This window comes from Mustela nivalis (genome assembly GCF_964662115.1).
Source record: "Mustela nivalis genome assembly, chromosome: 11".
NCBI classification, from domain to species: Eukaryota; Metazoa; Chordata; class Mammalia; order Carnivora; family Mustelidae; genus Mustela; species Mustela nivalis.
In genome coordinates, this window is record NC_139030.1 from 32,602,900 (window position 1) to 32,626,416 (window position 23,517).

A 23,517-nucleotide genomic window follows, 5' to 3' on the forward strand; every position below is an offset into this window, starting at 1 on the left:
AAAACTAACCAATGGAGTTATGTAAGCAATCTGCCTGATGAAGATGTCAAAATAATGGTCATAAAGATAATCATCAAACTTGGGAGACAAGTGGATGAACTTAGAACAAGCAGATGAATTTAGTAAGAACTTCAATAAAGAGGTAAGAAATATAAAAAAGAATCAGTCACAGCTGAAGAATACAGTAAGTGAAATGAATAAATGATTAAAAGCAGAATGGATCAGCAATCTGGAAGACAAAGTAATGGAAAGGACCCAAGTTGTATGGCAAAGAGGAAAAATAATTTAAAAAATGAGAATATGTTAAGGGACCACTAGGACAACATCAAGCATACTGACGTTCACATTCCAGAGGTCCCAGAAGAAGAAAGAGAGTAAGGGGAAGAAAACTTATTTGAAGAAATGATAGCTGAAAACTTCCCTAATCTGGGGAAGGAAATAGACATTCAGGTCCAGGAAGTACAGGAAGCCTCAAAGAAGACAAATCCAAGGTCTATATGCATGATACATAATATTCAAAGTGCTGAAAGGAAAAAACCTACAACCCAGAATATTCTATATAGGAAGATTATTATTCAGAATTAGAGAAAAAGTTTCCAAGATAAAGTTTAAGAATTTCGTCACCACTGAACCAGCCTTACAAGAAATGTTAAGAACTTCTTTAAGCAAAAAAGAAAAGGCCCTAAGAGGAAATTTAAAAATTACTAAAGAAAAATTTCATTGGTAAAAGCAAATATACAGTAAAAGGAGGAGAGCAATCAATTATAAAGCTTGTAGGAAGATTAAAAACTAATAAAAATCAGCTATATCTTAGTTAAGGTATATCCTAAGTAAAAAGATGTAAAACGTGAGATCAAACACATCAAGTGTGAGAGTGGGAGAAGAGTAAACATTTAGTGCTTTTAAAATGATTTTCGTTTGTTTCTTATGTAGGCTCAATGCCCAGTGTGGAGCCCAATGAGGGGCTTGAACTCATAACCCTAAAATAGAGACCTGCCCCGGGATCAAGAGTTGGACATTTAACCAACTGAGCCACCCAGGTGCCCCTAAAATGCTTTTGATTTTAAGCAACTACCAACTTAAAATAGATTGCTAACATACAGTTGAACCTCATGGTAACCACAAGCCAATTTAAAAGAGGTACACAAAAAATAAAGAGAAAGGAATCCAAACATAATACTAAAGAAAGTCATAAAATCACAAGACAAGAGAGCAAGAGAAAAAAGGAACATGAAAGAACTACAAAAACAAACAAAATAAAACGCAAGGGCAATAAGTACATACCTATCAATAACTACTTTTAATATCAACAGACTAAGTGCTCCAATCAAAAGGCATAAGGTTGCTGAACAGATTAAAAAAATAAGACCCATCTACATGCTGCCTACACAAGACTCACTTTAGGCCTAAGGATACATACACACTGAAAGTGAAGTGATGGAAAAAGCCCATGCAAATGAGGGGGGGAAAAAAAAGGCCAGGGTAGCAATGCTTATACCAGACAAAAAACCCAAACAAACAAGGACTGTAATAAGACACAAAGAAGAACATCATATAAAGGGATCAATCCACTAAGAGACTACAATAACTGTAAATACATATGCACCCAACACAGAAGCACCTAAATATATAAAGCAAATATTAACAGACACAAAGGGAGAAACTGACCAAATACTATAATTTTATAATTATAATTACAATTACATATTAATTACAATTTAACAGCCCTTACATCAATAGATTATCCAGTCAGAAAATCAGTAAGGAAACGCCAGCCTTAACAGACTTAGCCAGATGGATTCAGCAGATAGCTACAGATCATTCCATCCAAAAACACTACCAAAAGCATTCCTGTCAAGTGTATGTAAAATATTCTCCAGGACAGGTTACACGTTAGGCCAGAAAACAAGTCTCAATAAATTTAGTTAAGAATGAAATTATATAAAACATCTTTTCTGAGTACAATGGTATGAAACAGGAAATCAATCACAAGAAAAAAAAAGGAAAAAACCATGAACATTTGAGACTAACCAACATTTAGAGACTAAACAACATTTGGAGACTAAACAACATAATGAGTTAACAAAGAAATCAAAGAGATAACAAAAAACTACATGGTGGCAAATGCGAATGTTAACACAGTGTTCTAAAAATCTTTGGGACAGAAAAAAGCAGTTTGAAGAAGAAAGTTTATAGCAATACAGGTCTACCTCTAGATACAAGAAAAATCTCGAGTTAAGAATTGAATGTTACATTTAAAAGAACCAGAAAAAGAACAAAGCCTAAAGCCAGTACAAGGGAGGAAGAAGTAAAGATCAGAATGAAAACAAATGAAAGAGAGATTTAGAAAAAAAACAAAAACAAAAACCAACAACAGAAAAGGCATCAATGAAAAGAGCTGGTTGTTTGAAAAGATAAACAAATTTGATAAACCTTTAGAGAGATTCATCAAGATAAAAAGAGGACTCAAATCAGAAATAAAAGAGAAGTTACAACTGACACTAAAGAAATACAAAAAATTATAAGATCTAAGAGACTACTGTGAAAATTTATACACCAACAAACTGGACAACGCACAAGAAATGGATAAATTCCTAGAAACATACAATCTTCCAAGACTGAATCAGTAAGAAAGAGAAAATCTGAACTATGACTAACAAAACTGAAACAGTAACTTAAAAACTCTCATGGGGCGCCCTGGGTGGTACAGTGGATTAAGCTTTCAACTCTTGGTTTCCACTCAGATTGTGATCTTAGGGTCCGGAGATCAAGTCCTTGTTGTGCTCCCTGCTCAGTGTGGTCTGCTTGAGATTCTCTCTCCTCTGCCCCTCTCACTCATGCTTGCACTCTCTCTCAAATAAATAAACCATTAAAAATTTATAAAAAACTCCTAAGAAATAAAATTCTAGGACCAGATGAATCCTCCTAAATATTGAGTTGATTGATACCTTTACATCTCAAACTATTCCAAAAAATGGAAAAGGAAGGAATGGTTATGAGGCCAGCATTAACCTGATACCAAAACCACTACAAAAACAGAAAATTACAGGCCAATATTCCCAATGAACACAGGTACAAATATCTTCAACAAAATATTAGCAAACTGAATACAATACATCAAAAGGTTTACTCATCATGATCAAGTGGGATTCATCCCAGGGAAGCAATGACGGTTCATTATCCACAAATCAATCAGCACGATGCACCACATTAACAAAATGAAGCATAAAAATCATATAATCATCACAACAGATGCAGAAAAGTTTGGCAAAATCCAATATCCATTCATGATAAAAGCACTTAGCTAAGTTATATAGAGGGAACATACCTCAATAAAATAAAGTCCACCCACACAAGAAAATCCATAGGCAGCATCATAAAAGCTGAAAGCTTCTCCTTAAAGGTCAGGAACAAGACAAAGAATGCAGACTCTCACACTTTTAATCAACATGCTACTGGAAGTCCTAACTACAGCAATCAGACAAGAAATAAAAAGCATCCAAAGTAGTTAAGGAAGAGGTAAACTTTCACTATTTGCAGATGATATAATATTAGGAATAGTATTAGGATGGAAAAAGTCAAAAAGTCATTAGAACTAACAAATACTTAGGTAAAGTTGCAGGATACAAAAGTAACATAGAGAAGCCTGCTGCATTTCTGTACATTAATAAAAAGCTAGCAGAAAGTGAAATTAAGAAAATAGTCCCATTTACAAATGCATCAAAAAGAATAAAATACCTAGAAATAAATTCAGCCAAGCAATGAGGTGAAAAATTTTCCCTCTAAAACCAATTAAGACACTGATTAAAGAAATTGAGGATGACAATAATCAATGGAAAAAATATATATGCTCATGGACTGGAAGAACTAACATTGTTTATATTTGTTCTACCCTAAGCAATCTATAGATTCAATGAAACCTCTATCAAAATACCAACAGCATTTTCCACAGAACTAAAACAAATAATCCTAAAATTTGTATAAAACCACAAAGGACCCTGGAAAAGCCAAAGTGATCTTCAGAAAGAACAAAGCTGGAAATCTCACAATTCCAGATTTTAAACTATACTACAAAGCTATAGCAACCAAAACAGTATGGTATTGGCATGGAAATAGACACAAAGATCAATGGAACAAAAGAGTGAAACCAAAAATAGAGCCACACATTTATGGCCAATTCATCCATGAATTCTTTCATTTGTCATTTCATGACAAAAAAGGCTAGAATATACAATGGGGAAAAGATAGTCTTCAATAAATGTTGTTGGGAAAATTGTACAGCTACATGCAAAAGAATGAAACTGGACCACTTTCTAACATCATACATAAAAATAAACCCAAAATGGATTAAAGACCTAAATTAAGGCCTGAAACCATAAAACTCTTTAAAAACAAAACACTGGTCAGTAAACACTTGGATATCTGTTTTAGCAATATTTTTTTGTTAACTGTCTCTACAAACAAGGACAACAAAAAATAAACAACTGAGACTACCTAAAACTAAAAATACTTTTGAACAGCACAGTACAGTACAGGGAACCATCAAAAAAACAAAAAAGTCAATCTAATAACTTCTCCCATACTTGCAAATATATCTGATTAAGAAATTAATGCCCCAAATATAAAAAGAACTCATAGAACTTAATACCAAACCTGAAACAGTTGGATTTAAAAATGGGAAAGGAGCTGAACAGACACTTCCAAAGACATACAGATGGCCAACAGACACATGAAAAAATGCTCCACATCACTCATTATCAGAATAACACCAAAAAAAAAAAAAAAAAAAAATCACAGTGAGATTACCTCACACCTGTCAGAATGGCTAGTATCAAAAAATGTAAGAACAATAAGTGACAGGGAGGATGTGGAGAAAAAGGAACCCTCCTGCTGTTTGTGGGAATATAAATTGGTACAGCCAGTATGAAAAATAGTAGGGAGATTACTCAAAGAAGTAAAAACGGAACTACTATACAATTCAATTCCATTTCTTGATATTTACTAGTAGAAAACAAAAGGACTAACTCAAAAAGACAATTGTACCCCTATTTCATTACAGCATATTTACAAGAGTCAAGATATGAAAGCAACCTACATGTCAATCAACAGGTGAATGGAAAAAGATGATACACACACAATGAAATATTACTCAGACATAAAAAAGAAAAATGAAATCCTGCCATATGTGCCAACATGGATGGACTGAGGGTGTACTATGCTAAGTGAAATAAGTTTGACAGAAAATGACAAATACCATATGATTTTACTTACATGTGGAAACTAAAAGCAAAAACAGACTTACAAATACATAGAACAAACTTATGGTAGCCAGAAGGGAGAGGAGTAGAGATGGGTCAAATAGGTAAAGGGGATTGAGAAGTACAGACTTCCAGTTATAAAATAAGTTAAGTCTAAGAGACATAAAGTACAGCAAAGGGAATATAGTCAATTACACTGAAATAACTCTGTAAAGTGACATATGGTGACTATACTTACCACGGTGAGCATTTTGTAATATATAAAAATGTCTAATCACTAGGCTTGTATGACTGAAACTAATGTAATGTCAACTGTACTTCAAAAACATTATTATTCAAAGCCCTAGACCAAACCAAAAAGGCAGACCTGTGACTTGTATAAGCTTTTTTTTTTTTTACTAACTGTTACTGAATAATTAACCAGTTCAGGTCAATATTAAGTGACAGAAGTTACCTACTTTATGTTCAACTGTACATAAAAGAAAAAAATTAAAAACCAAAATTATACCTAGAGACAACTTTTCATGTAGCTGTTGCCTTTCCAACAATTTGAAGATTTAAGTGTAATTTTCCTAACATTTAAATGTAGTTCTTAAATAAGGTAAGCAGAGTTAGTGGATGAAAATATCTATTTGGTTAAACGTGAATTCCAGTTAAACAATGAGTAATTTCCAAGTGTAATTAAGTACCATGTAATACTGAAGAAATATTTATACTAAAAACTCTCTCTCGTGTTAACCAGGGCCCAGGGTCCTCACTTGAACAGAAGAGTTTGGAAATCCTTGTCCTTCATTCCCCTACTGGGAGAGAACCTGGTTACACAGTAACTCTTTCCCTTATTCTTCCCCTTTACTCTTATCTTTACTATTATAAAGTATTTTTGACATAAAAAGGCAAAATAATAATGTGTTGGATATCTACAACTACTTCCTGAGCTTACAAAATATAATCTTAGAGGATCTATTTCTTCGGATACTCTACTCTTCCTTATACAAAAAAAACCATGTTGTTATTTTTCTACTACACATGTATACATTCCTAGACAATGCAGAGTAATTTCCAAAATTTTATATAAATACCATATTATACTTCTACAACTCTTGGCTGAACACGTACTCTGAGAATTTATAATGTTGAGGTATTATTTCTAGTTCATTCATTTTTTTTGTTGTATTATATTCCTTAATGTATACTCACAATTTATTAATTCTTTCCCTTATTGATAGATATATGTCATTTCTTTTTGCAATTATAAACAAGGTTGCTGCAAACAATCTTTCCATATCTTCTTGTGCATCAGAGTTTCTTTAGAAAACTAATTTGCCAAACTGTTTTCCAAAGTACCTAGACATACACTACTAGCAGTCATAAATTTTAATAGTCACAGACATTTACTACACCATTACAGATAAACTTACCATTAGACATAAACATATTTCTATATACTAAGAATGAGCACATTGAAAACCTAACTAAAAACAAGATATTGGGGTGCCTGGGTGCCTCAGTGGGTTAAAGCCTCTGCCTCCAGCTCAGGTCATGATCCCAGGGTCCTGGGATCGAGCCCCGCATCAGGCTCTCTGCTCAGTGGGGAGCCTGCTTCCTCCTCTCTCTCTGCCTGCCTCTCTGCCTACTTGTGATCTCTGTTTGTCCAATAAATAAATAAAATCTTAAACAACAACAACAACAATAACAGGATATCACTTAAATATGATATTTACAAAATATCAGTTCCACAGAAAATTAAATACTTAGGTATATATTTTAAACATATACCAAAAAACAAAATAAAACAAAAACAAAAAATAAAAATAAGAAAATAAATATAAACAAAACCTGTATGGCAAAAATTATAAAATGATAATTAAACAAATCAAAGAAAAACTAAATAAAAGGAGAAATGTACCCTATTCTAGACTGGATGATTCAATGTAGTAATCATGTTAATTCTCCCAAAATTTATCTGTAAGTTTAATCAATTCCCAACAAAATACAATTACCTGATGAAATAAAATGAGTATAAAAATAAGAAAATACAAACCAATAGCATGTGTAATGACCGCAGGTTTTTGTTGACACTGAAATGCTTTTGTAGTACTTCTCGCACACTTCTATCTTCTGTGAGACCCTAGAGAGAGAGGCAAAAAAAAAAAATCAAAATAGGTTAAGTAACATGGCGGTTTAAAACCTAACTATAATGTGCCTCACTAGTTGGTATACCTCATTAACTCTGATATTTATTCATTATTAAATAGGTGTTGGTTTTATTTGTAGAAACAAAAATCAAAACGAAACTTCCAGTCTATTGTTTTCTTCTTATCCCTTTATGTTAATTAAATACACACAGAAACAAAACATAGTACCTGCTACCCAAACTTTCTGGTCTAAAAAGGCAAACTATATAGTCATACCAGTGGGATGATCATAATTCAGCACAAAACACAACAGAGAGTAAGAGTTACCATATTTGGAAACACAAGGTAAAGCAGTACAAAGAATGCTTAAATTTTATGAGTCATTAAGCTAAAAAGAAAGCGTGTTCCAGTTATAGGGAACAGTATGAGCAATGCTGAAAGATCATGGCATACTAACAGAAAATGAGTAGTCATGTAACCCTGAGTTTCAGTTATTGGTGAAGTGATTTCATGGAAAAGACAATGACAGAAAAATCTAATTGTAGGCCACTGTAACTGTCCATAAAAGAGACAATAAGGGTCTGAATTAAAATAGTGTGAACAGAGAATTAAGACATTTATAGAAGACATGGTCTGAAGGAGAGTCAAACGGTGATGTGTGGAGAAGCAAGGGCTTGAGAAAGGGAAGAAAAATAAATCAGAAATAATATTCTGGGGACAGAACATTCCAGGAGGAATGAAGAGTGAAATGTGGTCAAGAAGTGAAACTTGGTTATTAACTTTAAAGAACAAAATAGAAAAAGAGCAAAGAGACTGAGAAAGGTACTGAAGCCTGGAAGAGAATCCAAGAGAGGGCAAGGGAAGAAAGCAAGGGAAGAAAACTTCAGGAAGGAAGTAATGATCAACAATGTAAATTACTTAGTATAATTAAACAAATATATTTGAGAAGAACTAATCACATTGGAAATTTGGAGAATAAGGTCCTTTGAAAAAGCAGTTGTGTCTGCAGTGAATCACAATTAATAAAAAATAAGGTACATTTGGTATTACAGAAAAAATTAGATGTACAAAGAGTAAATTCATAGCTGGCAGAGCCAAAAACAGAGTGGGGAAGACTGACATAAATTTTCAAAAATCATCTGTAACAAATGAGGATACTTTTTCTTAGAACAAACAAAAAACCTCGAAAATCTTATTTTCCAGAGGTAAAACTGTTATATTTCTACTTCCACTGCAAGAAGATCCAGATTCAGGAATAAGTTCTAGTATAATGAAATAAAGTTTTATGCTTTCAATAAATACATTATCCTAGTTATAGTCCTCATTCCTTTGTCATTATTTTCAGTATTCTCTCTGAACTTAACAGCATGTATTTTTTTTTTTTTTTTTGAGAGAGAGAGAGAGATGACAAGTAGGCAGAGAGAGAGGGAAGCAGGCTCCCTGCTGAGCAGAGAGCTAGATGCGGGGCTCAATCCTAGGACTGAAATCATAACCTGACCTGAAGGCAGAGGCTTAACCCAATGAGCACCCAGGTGCCCTTATACATATCTTTGTATCATAAAAGGATCAGATATTCTCTGAGAGTACACAAGATGAACACAAAATAATAAAGCAAAGTAGTACACATAAAAAACTTTTGGGAATTAATTGCAGTTTTATTAAAACTCTAAAAAAATTACCTGGCACAAAAATATTGATAGAAGAAATTTTCTCCGTAAGAATCAATTATTTTTAATAACAGTTAACTGCTTTTCTTCTACATGATGCTTCAAAAGGCTAACCTATACTCTGCTTGTGTTCTTAAATTTTTAGAGGTCTGAATCCAACTCCCCAACTTTCTTAAAGCTATCACCTTCTTGCTTCCATAATTACTTAATGTGCTTTAAAAATAAAAAGTCTAAAAGATCTATATATGTGAGCCATTAAAAAAAAAAACCAAAAAACCTTATTAGACTTTCACCTTGATTCCAATACTATAAACTACTTGGAGATAAGTAGTTCATAGTCATTGAACATATTAGATCTTGGGTTTTGAAACACGACTACATTTCTTATTTTTCTGGACTGAAAGCTCCCTTATAGCTCGCTCAGGAAATGACACAAGAGAAATAAAGACAAAGAATGACTGACTGACATCACCCTTATAGGAACATGGGGAAATTCCCAGAAACAAAACAGATCTCTCCTGTTATTCAAGGAAGCTGAAATACTGAGGTTTCACTGATGAACACATGAGTAGAAGCTGCAGAAGCAAGTTCTTATTGTACCAATGTTACAATTTGCCTGTCTGGTGCCCTCTCCACAGGCAGATTCTAAGCAGAATGTAACAGAGTTTCACTAGTATCTCAGAACTCATGATGCTCCAAGGATAACTCAGTGGCAGCAGGATATGTACTAAACCTCCTAGTCAGTTCCTGGTGAATCTTCTCACCTTCTGTTAACTAAACCGGGAAGATTATGACAGTAGGTAAATATTCCTTGAACTTAGTATAGTTATTTGAGGGAATTTGCTTTGAGAAGAATTAGTTACGATCCTTTAAAATGTTCTTTCATACAGGGATTTCTCCTTATACTGTCATGCTGAGATGTTGTTTACTCTGCTTAACTAATTTGTACCACTAAAACATTCAAGTTAGACGGTATGTTCAATGCTATCCCGAAAATATTTCTTGGATGAGATTCCGCAGGACCTGTTATCTATACCATTGTTTCTGTTTTAACCTTGGAATAAGAAAAACTTGCTGGGTAGTCAGTACTGTAGTCAGTACTGAGAGAAAGGATAGCTCCCTCAGGGTAAACCCCCCTTTCCTGGGCAAGGCCTCTGGCCATGGTGCTGACATATATTTCAAGTGAAGCTCACCCATTAGCATACCAAAAGGAAGCGGCAAATGAGGGCGGGGACTAAGGGAACAAAATACTAGACCTAAGAGACAAAAACTGCAGTGGTACTAGTTCTACATTATAAAAGAAATGCAAGATGGTAAAACAAAAAAACAAAACAAACAAACAAAAAAACCTAAAAAACAAAAGGATAGTGCTCACATTCATTTCTACCATCTGCCCCCAAATTCAGTAATACAGAATCAGCAAAAAAGGATCAGAAACCTAAGGGTTAGCCACCTTCCTGCTACATGGTTACCATTTTCTCAGTCATCCAGAATTATGCTTCACCAGTAATCCTTCTCATCTAATTGCTTTATATACCTACTTGGATTCACAGAATGCAATATTCTGTGAAGGACTGAAAGACAGGTGTCAGCACTGTATCACCTGGGCTAGGTAGTCATCTCAGGAAAAGAAAGGGAGCAGAGACAGAAATAAAAGTTGTGGCAAAGCAAAGATATTTAAATATTATGAAAGACTGCATTTGAATCTCTAAAGCAGTCAGAAAAACATACTGTTGTAACAAGATAATCAATTCAAGTGAAAAGTGAAAGTCTGTGAGGCACTGTAAGGTGGATTCAGAGGTCAAAGATGCAGAGCTCTGCTCCACATCAGGCCTAGGTAAAGAAAGGGACAATGTGGGAGTACCAAATATAAAGGGTTCCTAAAGAATAGAATCTTATAATAAGAGTATCAAAAAAACTTATCTGGGCTAAAAACATCTCAGTCCCAGACAAGATTAATCTGGGGAGAAGAGGAGAAGGAAAAATCTACACCTAATTATATCATAGAACAATATCTGAATTTTAAGGACTAAGATAACCATTTTTACACACAATTCTGTATAGTTATACAACAAAAAAGAATATAAAATTGTCAATCAGAACAAAACAGAAAAGGTAAAACAAAATAATACACAAAGTTTGAACTCCTTCTATAAAAACAACTTTAGTATGCATAATGTTTGAAAGGCTATAAACCAAATAACTACTCTGTAGTATCAGGAAGTAGAATGGGCATATATATAAGACAAACTTGTACCTTTTAACATATATTCTTATGCCCTGACTAACTTTTAGTAATCTCTACACCCAATGTGAGGCTTGAAACCACACAACCCCAAGATCAAGAGTTGCATGCTCTTCTGACTGAGCCAGTAAGGTGTTCCCTTGTTCAGTGAACTTTTAATTTTAAAAAATGAAAAGTGCTAAATTAATAGTGCTTAGATTAGCAGATTATATTTTATAATCAAACAAGAATCAACTTTAAGTTTTGCAAGATGAGTAAATTTTGGAATATAGTAACCGTAAAAACGTGACTATGGTTGAATACAGTACGGTACACTTGAGGTTTGCTTACAAGACAGCTCGTAAGTATTCTCACCTCTTCCCACAAAGGAAGTAAAAAAGAGAGAAAAAAAGAAGAGAAAGAAAATGGTAACTACTGAGGTGATGGATGCCTTGAATAGCTTCACTGTGGTATTTCTTGATGTATATGCATTATGCATATCATAACATCAAGCTGTCTACCTGAAACATATATAATTTATTTTGTCAATTTATTGTCAATTTATTTTGTCAATTGTATCTCAACAAAGCTGGGAAAAATTAAAAAATAAATAATAAAAAAATAAAAAAACAAAATAAATGCAAAATCCTTTAAATTATTTTTTGGTTGAATTTTTTTTTAATTTTTATCTAGATTTTTAATTTCTTTTCAGCGTTCCAGAATTGTTTCACTTTTAATTTGGTATTGGTATTTAAGATCAAAATCACGTCTGCTTTGCAAATCAGTATTTGTATATCCGTTGGGTAAATACCCAGTAGTGCAATTGCTGGATAGTAGGGTACTTCCATTTCTAACTTTTTGAGTAACCTCCATACTGTTTTCCACAGTGGCTACACTAGTTTCAATTCCCACCAACAGTATGAAAGGGCTCCCCTTTTTAGATGTCCTCACCAACATTTGTTGTTTCCTAGGTTAATGTTAGCCATTCTGACAGGTGTGATGCGATATCTCATTGTCGTGATTTGTATTTCCCTGATGATAAGTGACGTTGAGCACCTTTTCGTGTATCCATTAGCCATCTGTATGTCTTCTTTGGAAAAATGTCTATTCATGTCTTCTGCCCATTTTTAAACTGGATTATTTGTTTTTCTGGGAATGGAGTTTGTTAAGTTCTTTATATATTTTGGATTCTAAGACTTTATTTAGCAGATATGTCATTTGCAAATATCTTCTCCCATTCTGAAGGTTGCCTTTTAGTTTTGTTGACGGTTTCCTTTGCTGTGCAGAACTTTTTTATCTTGATGAAGTCCCAATAGTTAATTTTTGCTTTTGTTTCCCTTGCCTTAGGAGATTTATCTAGTAAGAAGTTGCTATGGTTGGTCAAGGTCAAAAGAGTTGCTGCTTGTGTTCTCTTCTAGGACTTGAATGTTTTCCAGTCTCACATTTAGGTCTTTTAGCCATTTTGAATTTATTTTTGTGTAGCATTACTAACAGTAGCCAAATTATGGAAAGAGCCCAAATGTCTATCAGTTGATAAATGGATAAAGAAGTTGTGGTATGTATATAAAATGGAGTATTATTTAGCCATAAAAAAGAATGAAATATTGCCAGTTTCAACGGCATGAATGAAACTAGAGATACTATGCTAAGCAAAATAAAGTCAGCCAGAGAAGGACAAATATCATTTCACTTACATGGAATTTAAGTGTAATAGAAGAAAATAGGAGGGAAAAAAAGAGAGACAAACCAGGAAACAGACTCTTTTTGTTCATTTGTTTTTAAGATTTTATTTGAGAAAGAGAAAGAGTGGGAGAAAGAGGGAGAGATAGAGAGAACATGAAACAGACTCTGCGCTGAGCACAGAGCCTGATGCAGGCACAGACCTCATGACTGCAAGATCATGACTTAAGCCAAAACCAAGAGTGGGACACTTGAATGACTGAGGCACCCAGGTGCCCCTAGACTCTTAACTATAGAGAACAAACTGAAGATTGCTGTAGGGGAGGTGGGTAGGGGTTGGGTTATATGGGTTGTGGGTATTAAGGAAGGCACTTTTTGTGATGAGAACTGTGTGTATATGTTAGTGATGAACTGCTGAATACTACACCTAAAACTATTATTACATTGTACATTAACTAAATGGAATTTAAATAAAAAGTTAAAACTACAATAATAAAATAATTACTGCTCTGACATAAAAATTTTTTAAGAGTCAGTGAATATACATTTTGCAACTTTAATTATCCAAAGATCTAATCATCCTCATCAATATTTAATATCATAGACCAGTTTTTCCCAATTCATTCAAAACCAAGGATTCTACACTGTTTTCTACTTTCAGAAGACCCATATTTTTGGAAGATTCTACCATGTGGATTTATTCTGCAACACTGTTTTTCAATTGTGTTATTAAACACAGTCCCATACATATATTCTCTCCTTTCTCTCTGCCAACTGAAAACTCTTGACAATGTAAGATAAACTTATGCTAGTATGTTGAGTTGATATGACAATGGTCTACATAAGTTAGGCTATTCAATGTAAGTGTAGATAAAATTACAGAGTCCACAAGGTTTAGTAAACCTTTATATCAACATGTGAGTGTGCGTGGGTAGCTAAGACCCTGAGAGCTCCAGAGATAAGATGAGATTCACCAATATATACAATACAACTTAAAAGACCCAATGAAATAAAAGCTGAAATTGTATGAGAATCAGGGGTGGAGGGAAAATCCATACTGGATAATTAGTTAGGTATGAACCACTAAGCTAAAAAACCTGCTAAACTAATAAATAATGAAAATAATATTTTTATCATATTCTAAATATTAATAGAATAATCTAAAATTATAAGACCGAACAAAAAATCTCATTAAAGTTCTTTTGAGAGAAAAAATTTAGGGTATGACAAATGTCTTTTAAAGAAAATAACACATACAAAGTACATAATTTGTATTAATACAGTTTTATGCTACAATAACATGAGAAACTTTCTGCTAATTTACAAATTTGTTTAAATTTGTAGGTTTTTATAAGCTTTCAATGGTACAGTAGGCACAAAAATTATTAAAACATTATTGCCTCTGTTCCAACTTACCTGAACATTCTCATTCCACCTCTCAGTGAAGATCTTGTCTGGAAATTCTGCAGGTAGAGATAATTGTTCTTTAAATATTTTAAGATACTGTGGAAATCCAAATGAATTCATTAAATGTATCTGCCGGTGAGAAAATCGTGACTTTACTCTTTTTTCTAAGAGTTCCAAAATATCCTTAAAAACAAACAAAAATCCATATAAGGTGCATGTTAAAAAAAAATACCAATATTAGAGGTATACATATTTGAACTATCACTATAATTAACAATGCTTAACCTGTAATACACAATTAAGCATTTTATTCAAGCCTCCAAAAACTCAAATCATTGCCTTCATTTCCTCACAGTTATGCAAGTCACTTTTAATAATCCCGTTCTAAGCATCTGTAGGCCTGGTGATGTCATGCCTTTGTCCTACTATGCTAGTCTCAGTTAAAATTTAACATTTCAAGCCAATAATAATTGCAAAAAAAATGTGACTATTATTGAATAGTTCTCTGCCACAATAACACTAAAAATTTCAATAAAGAATTTTATATATTCTATGAAAAATTCATATTAAAAAAGAGCAAAATTCATATTAATTGCTGAAAATTTAAACACTGTTTTATATAACAAAGTCTCAGGAAGTAGCAAATGTAATGGAGAAGAATTGTTTACTACCTATAAATTCAAGCTGAAGCCATGCTGAACTGATGGAACAAACTACAGGAGAGGAAACTTGCAGGAACACAGCATGACACTGTTAAGTTATTCTGTCTTTTGACTTTTTTACAGTGATATTTTAGAAACTACTTGCATTTGTGCTATTTTTCCTTAAGAAGTTAGGAATCAACTTTTTTTTTTTTTTTTAAAGATTTTTATTTATTTATTTGTTAGAGAGCGAGCGAGAGTGAGCACAGGCAGACAGAGTGGAAGGCAGAGTCAGAGGGAGAAGCAGGCTCCCTGCGGAGCAAGGAGCCCGATGTGGGACTCGATCCCAGGGCACTGGGATCATGACCTGAGCCGAAGGCAGCTGTTTAACCAACTGAGCCACCCAGGCGTCCCAGGAATCAACTTTTTTATTGTCAATTTTCTGAAAGAAAAAATGTAAAAAAAAAAAAATGTGGTAAGGCCCTAAAATATGATTTTTAAATCTACCCAGATGATTTTCATCATAGCTAGGTTGAGAAACCAATCATATAGAGGAAAGAATTCAAGTGATCAAAACGGGATCGTGGTTGGTCTGGAAAAGAAGACAGGAAAGATTAATAGCTTGGGGTTGGCAGGGAGAAAGTGAATGAAAAACCTGGAATGTTTTTATAGGTCAAAGAAAAATACAGTGCCAGCATAATTAAAAGAGTGAAGTTTTATGTTCAGAAACAGCTATATTATAAATTTTCTATTAATGATTAGCTCTAGATCATCCATGTACAAGTGGCTAAAAGCAGTGTAAACAACACTCTATGCCAGCAATAATTAAGAGCTTGAACTTGGGAATGGAAAGAAGGTGGATGTAAAAGGTACTTTAGTTGTGGACAGTAATGACTGAAGTTTGCAATGTGGAAATAAAGGGAATAGTAAAAAAAAAAGAACTACTTTCACAGAGAAGAGGTTGTTTGCTAGCAAAGTCACTAACTCAACTATCCTTTCAAACACAGACATACAGATAGACCTGAACTGCACAGCTGGAAGAATTATACTATAGAATTTTTAAAGGCCTATGTAACACTGCTAAAGAGCACCCGATTCTTTATTTGGTCCTTCAATGGGTCAGTAACATTTGCCACTGCTACTTCCACCCAAAGGTTTGTGTTTTTTTTTTGCAAGAAGAAGAAAGATGCTTCCTTAACTCCTGTGGTATAACTGCTGCCTTGACAAGAAGGAATAAAGATAAAACAAAGAGGCAGATGTTTTATGGGGAGGCTTATTATGAAGGCATATATTATAAACTCAAGAGCACTAGGGAAAGAGGACAGAGAAAAACACTCCACAGAAAAACAACACTAAAAGGAAGGCTGTTGAAAGATGACTCAGATTATTTCACTTTTCTAAAAAGGAAACTGCTGCAAGAAAGGAAAAGAAGTCAATGGGCCTGACCACAAACCTGCCAAGAATGAAGGAGGGAAAAGAAAAATGAAAACAGACTCATGGCAGCCATCTATGAGAAGAGAGAGGACTCTTAAATAACAGTTTTACCTGAATTCAGTAAGAAAGTTTATGATGTAAAAGAAGATTTAAAAAAAAAAAAAGGCCTGTGTAACTATCTGAAGTATATAAGATTCACAATGCAGAGAGTCTTCATAATGTGATAGTGACACTGAGAGCTATGGTTAAAATCATTCTAAAATCACCCCCAAGAAGCAAAGAAGCCACTATCTACTGTTGACAGATTGAGAGAAGTAATCCCTTCCATTTCTGGAGATGACTACTTACAAAGATGGGATACTATTATTTTTACTCGATTCTAAGCATTTTCAAAATATAGGAACAATCTTAAATATAGAAGTAAAAACCATGGATGATTTTTATAAAATAGTGATATGATTTTCTCTCTACTTGCTAATGTAGAAATTACACTAGCATAATCTGACTTCACATTTTTTATTCAGTGATTTAACTGGAGGGAGAGAGGTATTAGTTCATGAGCATGTGTCATAAATGTTTTGTTTTCTTCAATCTGAGTTGAAAAGTAGGATCATTGTACCAGGCACTACTAAAACACATCTAAAAAATTTCTGATATAATGACCTACATAACTGATGATATCAGTAAGCTTTAATTTTCTAAATATAATCAATTTTTTAATAGAAAGAAAAACTTACCAATCTACATGTAAGACCAATTACTGCTAGTGGAGTCTGTGCAGACTGTGAAATGTCAAACAGATTATAGAGGAGTGTCTGGTTTTTATGATGAGCAAAAAGATCAAATTCATCTAATATGAAGATCACTGGGCAGCTACTAGACCGGTCACCTAAGATAAAATAGGAGTTTTATATATTAATAAGCAACTACATCAATCTTTCTTAAGTTTCCAAATTATTTACTGTATTTTAGTGGTTAAAACTCAATTCAACAAACATATTGAAAACCTAGTTTGTGCAGGATACTTACCAATGTTTACACATTTATTCAACAACAAAAACTTATTCAGAGGACAAGATAGTCCTTACTCCCGTCAAGTAGTTAACAGTCTAATTACAAGACTTTAGTAGTTTACTAATAAAAAATTAAGAACATGATTTAAATAACCAGACTGATGTTTTTAAAATTATGCAAATATAATCTTCTATCATCAAAAAATTGACAGGGATCTCTTAACACCCACAGAAACCAAAATACTTTGGGATTAATAATAAAGGGAGTCACTAACTTATGAACAAAGCTTTTGCTTCAAAAGAAATTTGTTTAGTTAGCAGAAATGCAAACTGAATCTTCCCAAGTACTTATAATTTTTATAAATAATCGTTAAACCACAAAATTTGACCAAAGCCTCTTTTAACTCCTAACCAAAATTTTTAAAGCCCCCCCAATCAAGTTTTAATATTTCAGGAACAGGGGAAAGTTCATCATGACTCTGTGAATTTATTTTTCTCATTACAGTGAGGGAAACCATGAGGGCAGAAGAATCACTATTACCTTAAGTTAATCACTGTTATCTTATGGGGAGCCCCAGGCAGAGGGAGAAGCAGGCTCCCTGCTGAGTAGGGAGACTGATACAGGGCTCAAATCCAGGACCCTGAGATTATGGCCTGAGCCAAAGTCAGCAAAAATAACCAACTGAGCTACCCAGGTGACCCTATAATCATTCTTTTAAATCTGGCACTGTTTAATCTGGAACTCTACTCATTAAAATTTACCCTAGGAAATAACTAAATGATCATCTAAGCATTTCTTCCTAATTATATACAAAGTGAGAAATCAAAGTTCATAACTGGTAATTAATAACATAATTTATTATATTTTAAGTATAGTTAATTTATAAAATAGAATATGAGAAACATAAAAATGATGATGTAACTCACTATTTACTGACATAAATGAACAAGATATACATTATACAATATGGAAAATCATTCTATCCTTATAAAAAATTATGTCCACTGCATCACTGATACACTACAGGTGAATAAAGATATGAAACCGAATGTTAATTGGGATAATCATAGGGTGGCTGGGTGCTCAGTCAGTTAAGTGTCCGACTCTTCATCTCAACTCAGGTCTTGAATTCAGGGCCATGAGTTCAAGCCCCACTTTGGGCTCCACGTTGGGTGTGGTAACTTCTTAAAAAATAGTAATGATTAGGATAGTCACTATAATAGTTGTGGGATTACAGTGATCATTATATTATGACTTTTTACATTATCATTTTTGTAAAAATATGTAATGCCTTTATAATCAGGGGAAAAATAAAGCTAAAAGATAACTTTTAATGTTATTAAATATGCTAATACTTACCTTTTTTTAAAGCTTCCAGAAGAAATGAAAGATTTTCAGCAAAACTTCCCTAAAAAACAAAAAAGGACACCATAACTAGAAGTTTAATGAAATAAAGAATAAAAGCGAACTATCTGATTCTTAGGCATTACATAGACACTATGTATCTATTGTTTCCTAAATTAGTCAGTGGCCAGATTCTGAGCTGGAGACTTCCATGTGCACCATTAAAGACTCAAATATAAAAGGAGAGGTGGCATTGTACTGAAAATGGCATTACCCTGCCATGCTCAAAATTCTATACTTCTGGATAAAATGCATAAAAATGTTTAACAATTTAAAGGTAGTTTTTAAGACTTGTATTCCAAATAGAGTCTGAGAACTAGAAATCACTGCACTTTTATTTTCAAACAGATTAAGCTCTTCCAAGTTTCAGATTAATTTGGACCACTAAAAATATGACCATATGATTCCAGTTGTATGTGAAATTTAAGGAAAACAAAACAAAACAAAACAAAACAAAACAAAACAAAAAACCAAATGAACCCAGAGGAAGGGAAAAAGAGGGGGAGGCAAATCATGAGACACTTAACAACAGGGAACAAACTGAGGATTCATGGAGGGGAGGGTGGGCAGGGAATGGGTTAAATGGGTGATGGGTATTAAGGAGCACTGGGTATTGTATGTAAGTGAAGAATCACTAAATTCTACTCCTGAAACTAGTATTACACTATATGTTAACTAACTAAATTTAAGTGCAAACAAATAAAAAAAGCATACTACTAAAAAAATGAGCACAAATTTAAATGAGATCCAAAAGGAAAGGGGAGAAGAAATTTGCCTTAATCATTACATATTATAATAGTTTCTCCCTATTCAAGAGCATATTATAGAATTTGTATATATCATATCAACTTTGACTATGTTTACTTGGAACACAGCCAAAACATTTTTGGATACAACTTATACATTCTACATGGAAATTAACAGAGAAGCAGATGCATTATCCAGATGTTCCAACTTGCAGATAAGGGCCCTGTTGAAATTTTTTTTTTCATATAAGTCATTAATTTTTACTTCATTCAGATTTTTTCATTTTAAGAAATAGCCAACTTTAAATTTGTGAAGATGTACAGGAGGAAAAAAATCCACTTGTTTGCTTCCCCATTGAGAGAACTGACATAAAATAGCTGAACACGTTTTTAAGAATTTCCACATATTTTATAATAACTGTCTGTTGTCAAATCAACATTATTTCCAAGGCAGTTAGGGCAAGAGGTATTTATATAATATAAACAAAAGCTCAGAGGCGATCTGTGGGTGGGTAATCAGCAGTTGAAGTTATTCAAAGGTAGCTTGTCTTATGCATTTTTTTTAAAAGACAGTTACATCTGACATTACATGTGAGTGTGCAATTATATAAGTACATATGCACATATTATAAGAATATCCTTATATAAAAACACATGCATATGCATAAGAATATACAAATTTGTTGTAAGTATATCAAAAATATAAAGGCTCTGGGTCAAGTAACTCAGGTTCTTAATGTCTTAATATCCATTTTGACTTTAGGGCAAGCTAATTATGCTCTCTGAGCCTCAGGTGACTTACCTATATAATGTAAAAGTTAAACTAATAATCACTATATGTGATGATTACGGTAACAACAGTAATGACTAGAATGATAAACAACTGTCCCTTTTATTATTTTCTATGAATCCAATAAGAACAGGTTCAATTAGGAAAGTCAGAAACCTCAGTCTATATCAGGGACAAACCAAAAGCCAAACTGAGCCTCTATAATAGTAAATCTCCTTGACCAAGTAGGCCACTGTATTCAACAATACATTCTGCACAGGAGAAAGAACTTCAGACTTACAGAAGGGGCATTTTGAACCTGCAGACAGTGTGAAAGGGTAACACATGATTGGCTTACCTTTTTACAGGTACTTATTAAAGAATGAAATTACTAAATGCTAAGAGGCTTACACAACAATGGCTGTGTCGTTGCAGGAAAAAGGAGACACTTTAAGAGTGATAACACTGTATGATCACCAGTGAGTGTAAAATGAACTTGGGATGCCACAATCCACTTCAACTGAATAAGCAGTACGAAGTTAAGTCATTTCATTATGAAAATTAAACTAGCTGTAAATTAATTTAATCATGTTACTTTTCAACCTTATAAATCAAGTGATAGGGTAAAAAGTTTAATGAAAGTTCCAGAACATTTCTAATCAGTTTCGTTTAAGTTACTGATGTTCACTATCTTGAGGTTCCAAGCTGTTACAATGATGAGATATGAATTAAGTTTCTGAAAACGTTTTAGTAAGAGATAATTGACATTTGTATAGAACATTACCAATCCAGCATTTTTAAAATATAAATTATGTTTAATGCTTGTCTTTAGAATAAATCTGTGATGTAATAAGGTTAATGCACATTTAACACAGATGGGAAAATTTGAACTTCAGAAATACTTTAGTCATGATTATCAAGTAGTCAATGGTTTTAAGACAAGACTCAAATCTACCTTTTTTAGCTTTAAATTCAGTACATTTTGCATTACTCCCAGCTACCTAAGTCTCAGAAGACTAAAAATAGGGTGCTAGAGTGTAGTACTTCAAAAAATACTTTAAACTATCTCTAAAGATAGGGAATCAAACTATTTATCTTACAGATAAAGGAACTCAGATAATATCTACATAAACATGGATTTCTTGGCTCTTTTATAATTAGTATAATCTACTTCAAAAAAATTTAAACATAAAGCTATGATGAATAAATGCATCCTACTACATTATACTTTTTTATGATAAGAATCTTTCATATTTCAATTTAGAATCCTGAATCCACCCAAGCCTTCCAAAAATACGAAAATATCTAATGGCATATAAATATTAAAGACTATTTAGGATACTTACAAAAACTTTATCTCCAACTACATTTTCCAGATTTAACTGCCTTGTGATTTCCTTTAGGGCAATTTTATCATTGATCTGCAGCAGTCCTGAAATAAGCCCATTTAAAAGTATTTAACTAAAATGAAATATTTGAAACAGTGCAGATTATTTTCCAGTCAAATTAAGCTTTCTTAATGGTTTCTAACTTTAACTAGAAAAAGAAAGTCAAATAACTGTGAGTTAACATTAATTTCTTTTTGAAACTCAGCAATGAAGACATTTGTTAGACTCAAAGAAACTATCATCCTTGGGGTTCTTTTATTTTTTTTAAAAAGAAAAAACAAAATAACAAGAGTCCTTATGTACCTCTTTAATCTTATTTTTTTTTTTAAATTTCTCAAAATATTGTGTATGGTATATTAAAGTGAAAGTTGTTAAACATGGATCAAGTTCTTTAAATTATGACTATTACCCACCTTTAAAACACACAAGTAAATTAGATTTTACATTATAAAAAGCTCACATAGTTTATATCATTTCCAATAGTAAAATGATGACATACTTACCATTTAGGTGCACTTGTAATACATTTTCACTCACTTCTTCTACTTCCATTAGTTCTTTCAAAGCATGGTTTATTAACTAAATGGTATTAAAAAGTTTATGGAATATTTAATAATAAATAAAAATATATGCTCATGTTCTTTTAAAAATTATGAATGGAACATAATATAATAAAAAGACCGTCATTTGAAACTAACAAATAAGTTTGCATATTACTCAAAGATAAAAGAAAGGTTTAATGAGAACATCTACTGTCCGACTCAAGACGCCAAAGCCAGGACTGATGTCATGCTCTTTCAATCATCTTCCCAAACTAATAAATGTTTAGAAACAACCCTCAAGTTTTCAAAGACATATTTCTCTATAAGTCACATAAAAATTATAGCCACTTAAGAGCTTCATGTCTGAGTTAGTTCATTATTTATCTCTAACATTTATTCTACTAAATACTATTGAAATCACTTAAAAGCTATTGAAAAACATGTATTAGAGCAATGTTAAATGACTGTAAAAAGTCTATCCCTGTCACTATATCAATTTCTATGAAATACTGTTAACTAGTCTGTAAGTTATCATGAAATAAAAATGTGGAAAACTAAGAAATACCAAGGGGTAAATTGAAAAAGATGTTTCCTCTATGAGTTGCTAGGTGTAACAGCCACTCCTTATCTGCAGTTTCAATTACCTGTGCTGTGGAAGCAGATGAATCCTCCTTTTGACATTATGGGCAGAAGGTCAAAGTAGCTTAATGTACATAATAATGACTACATCATTCACCTAACTTCATCTTATCATGTAGGCATTTTATCGTTTCACATTATCACAAGAAGGATGAATATAGTACAGTATGTTATTTTGAGAGACAGAGACCACACTCACCTAACTTTTACTATATTTGTTGTAACCATTCTATTTTATTATTATTTTTAATCTCTTACTGTATCTAATTCATACATTAAAGTATACTACAGGTGAAGTTTACCATGTTAAAAAAAAAACCAGTACATATAGGGTATGGTACTGTGGTTTCAGGCATTCACTGAGGTCTTGGAACGTATGTCCCATGGGTGGGGGGGCCTACTGCATATAGAGAAAGACCTTATTAAAGAAATGTAGAGCTTGCAATGAAAAAAAAAATACTACTAATAATATAGTAGCTACTAAAAATATACTCACAAGGTGTTCTACCACCTTAAATTGTTCAATTATAAAGTTTAAGATATTTATAACTATAGATTCTTATGACACA

At 33.0% G+C, this 23,517-nt stretch overlaps 1 protein-coding gene across 21 annotated transcripts in view; it reads right to left on the reverse strand.

The window, feature by feature from the left end:
- ORC4 (origin recognition complex subunit 4) overlaps nucleotides 1-23,517 on the reverse strand; it is a 103,054-nt gene that overhangs the window by 18,157 nt on the left and 61,380 nt on the right. For all 21 annotated transcript variants that reach the window (XR_014300591.1, XR_014300592.1, XR_014300593.1 and 18 more), the window contains 6 exons: nucleotides 22,271-22,346; nucleotides 21,726-21,811; nucleotides 18,820-18,868; nucleotides 17,184-17,335; nucleotides 14,381-14,554; nucleotides 7,300-7,386 (listed from right to left, as the gene is read on the reverse strand). Coding sequence is in view for 16 of the 21 variants with exons in the window: in XM_082690891.1 (XP_082547017.1) it covers nucleotides 7,300-7,386; nucleotides 14,381-14,554; nucleotides 17,184-17,335; nucleotides 18,820-18,868; nucleotides 21,726-21,811; nucleotides 22,271-22,346 (624 nt within the window). In the remaining 5 variants the exon portion in view is untranslated. The remainder of the gene's footprint in view (nucleotides 1-7,299; nucleotides 7,387-14,380; nucleotides 14,555-17,183; nucleotides 17,336-18,819; nucleotides 18,869-21,725; nucleotides 21,812-22,270; nucleotides 22,347-23,517) is intronic.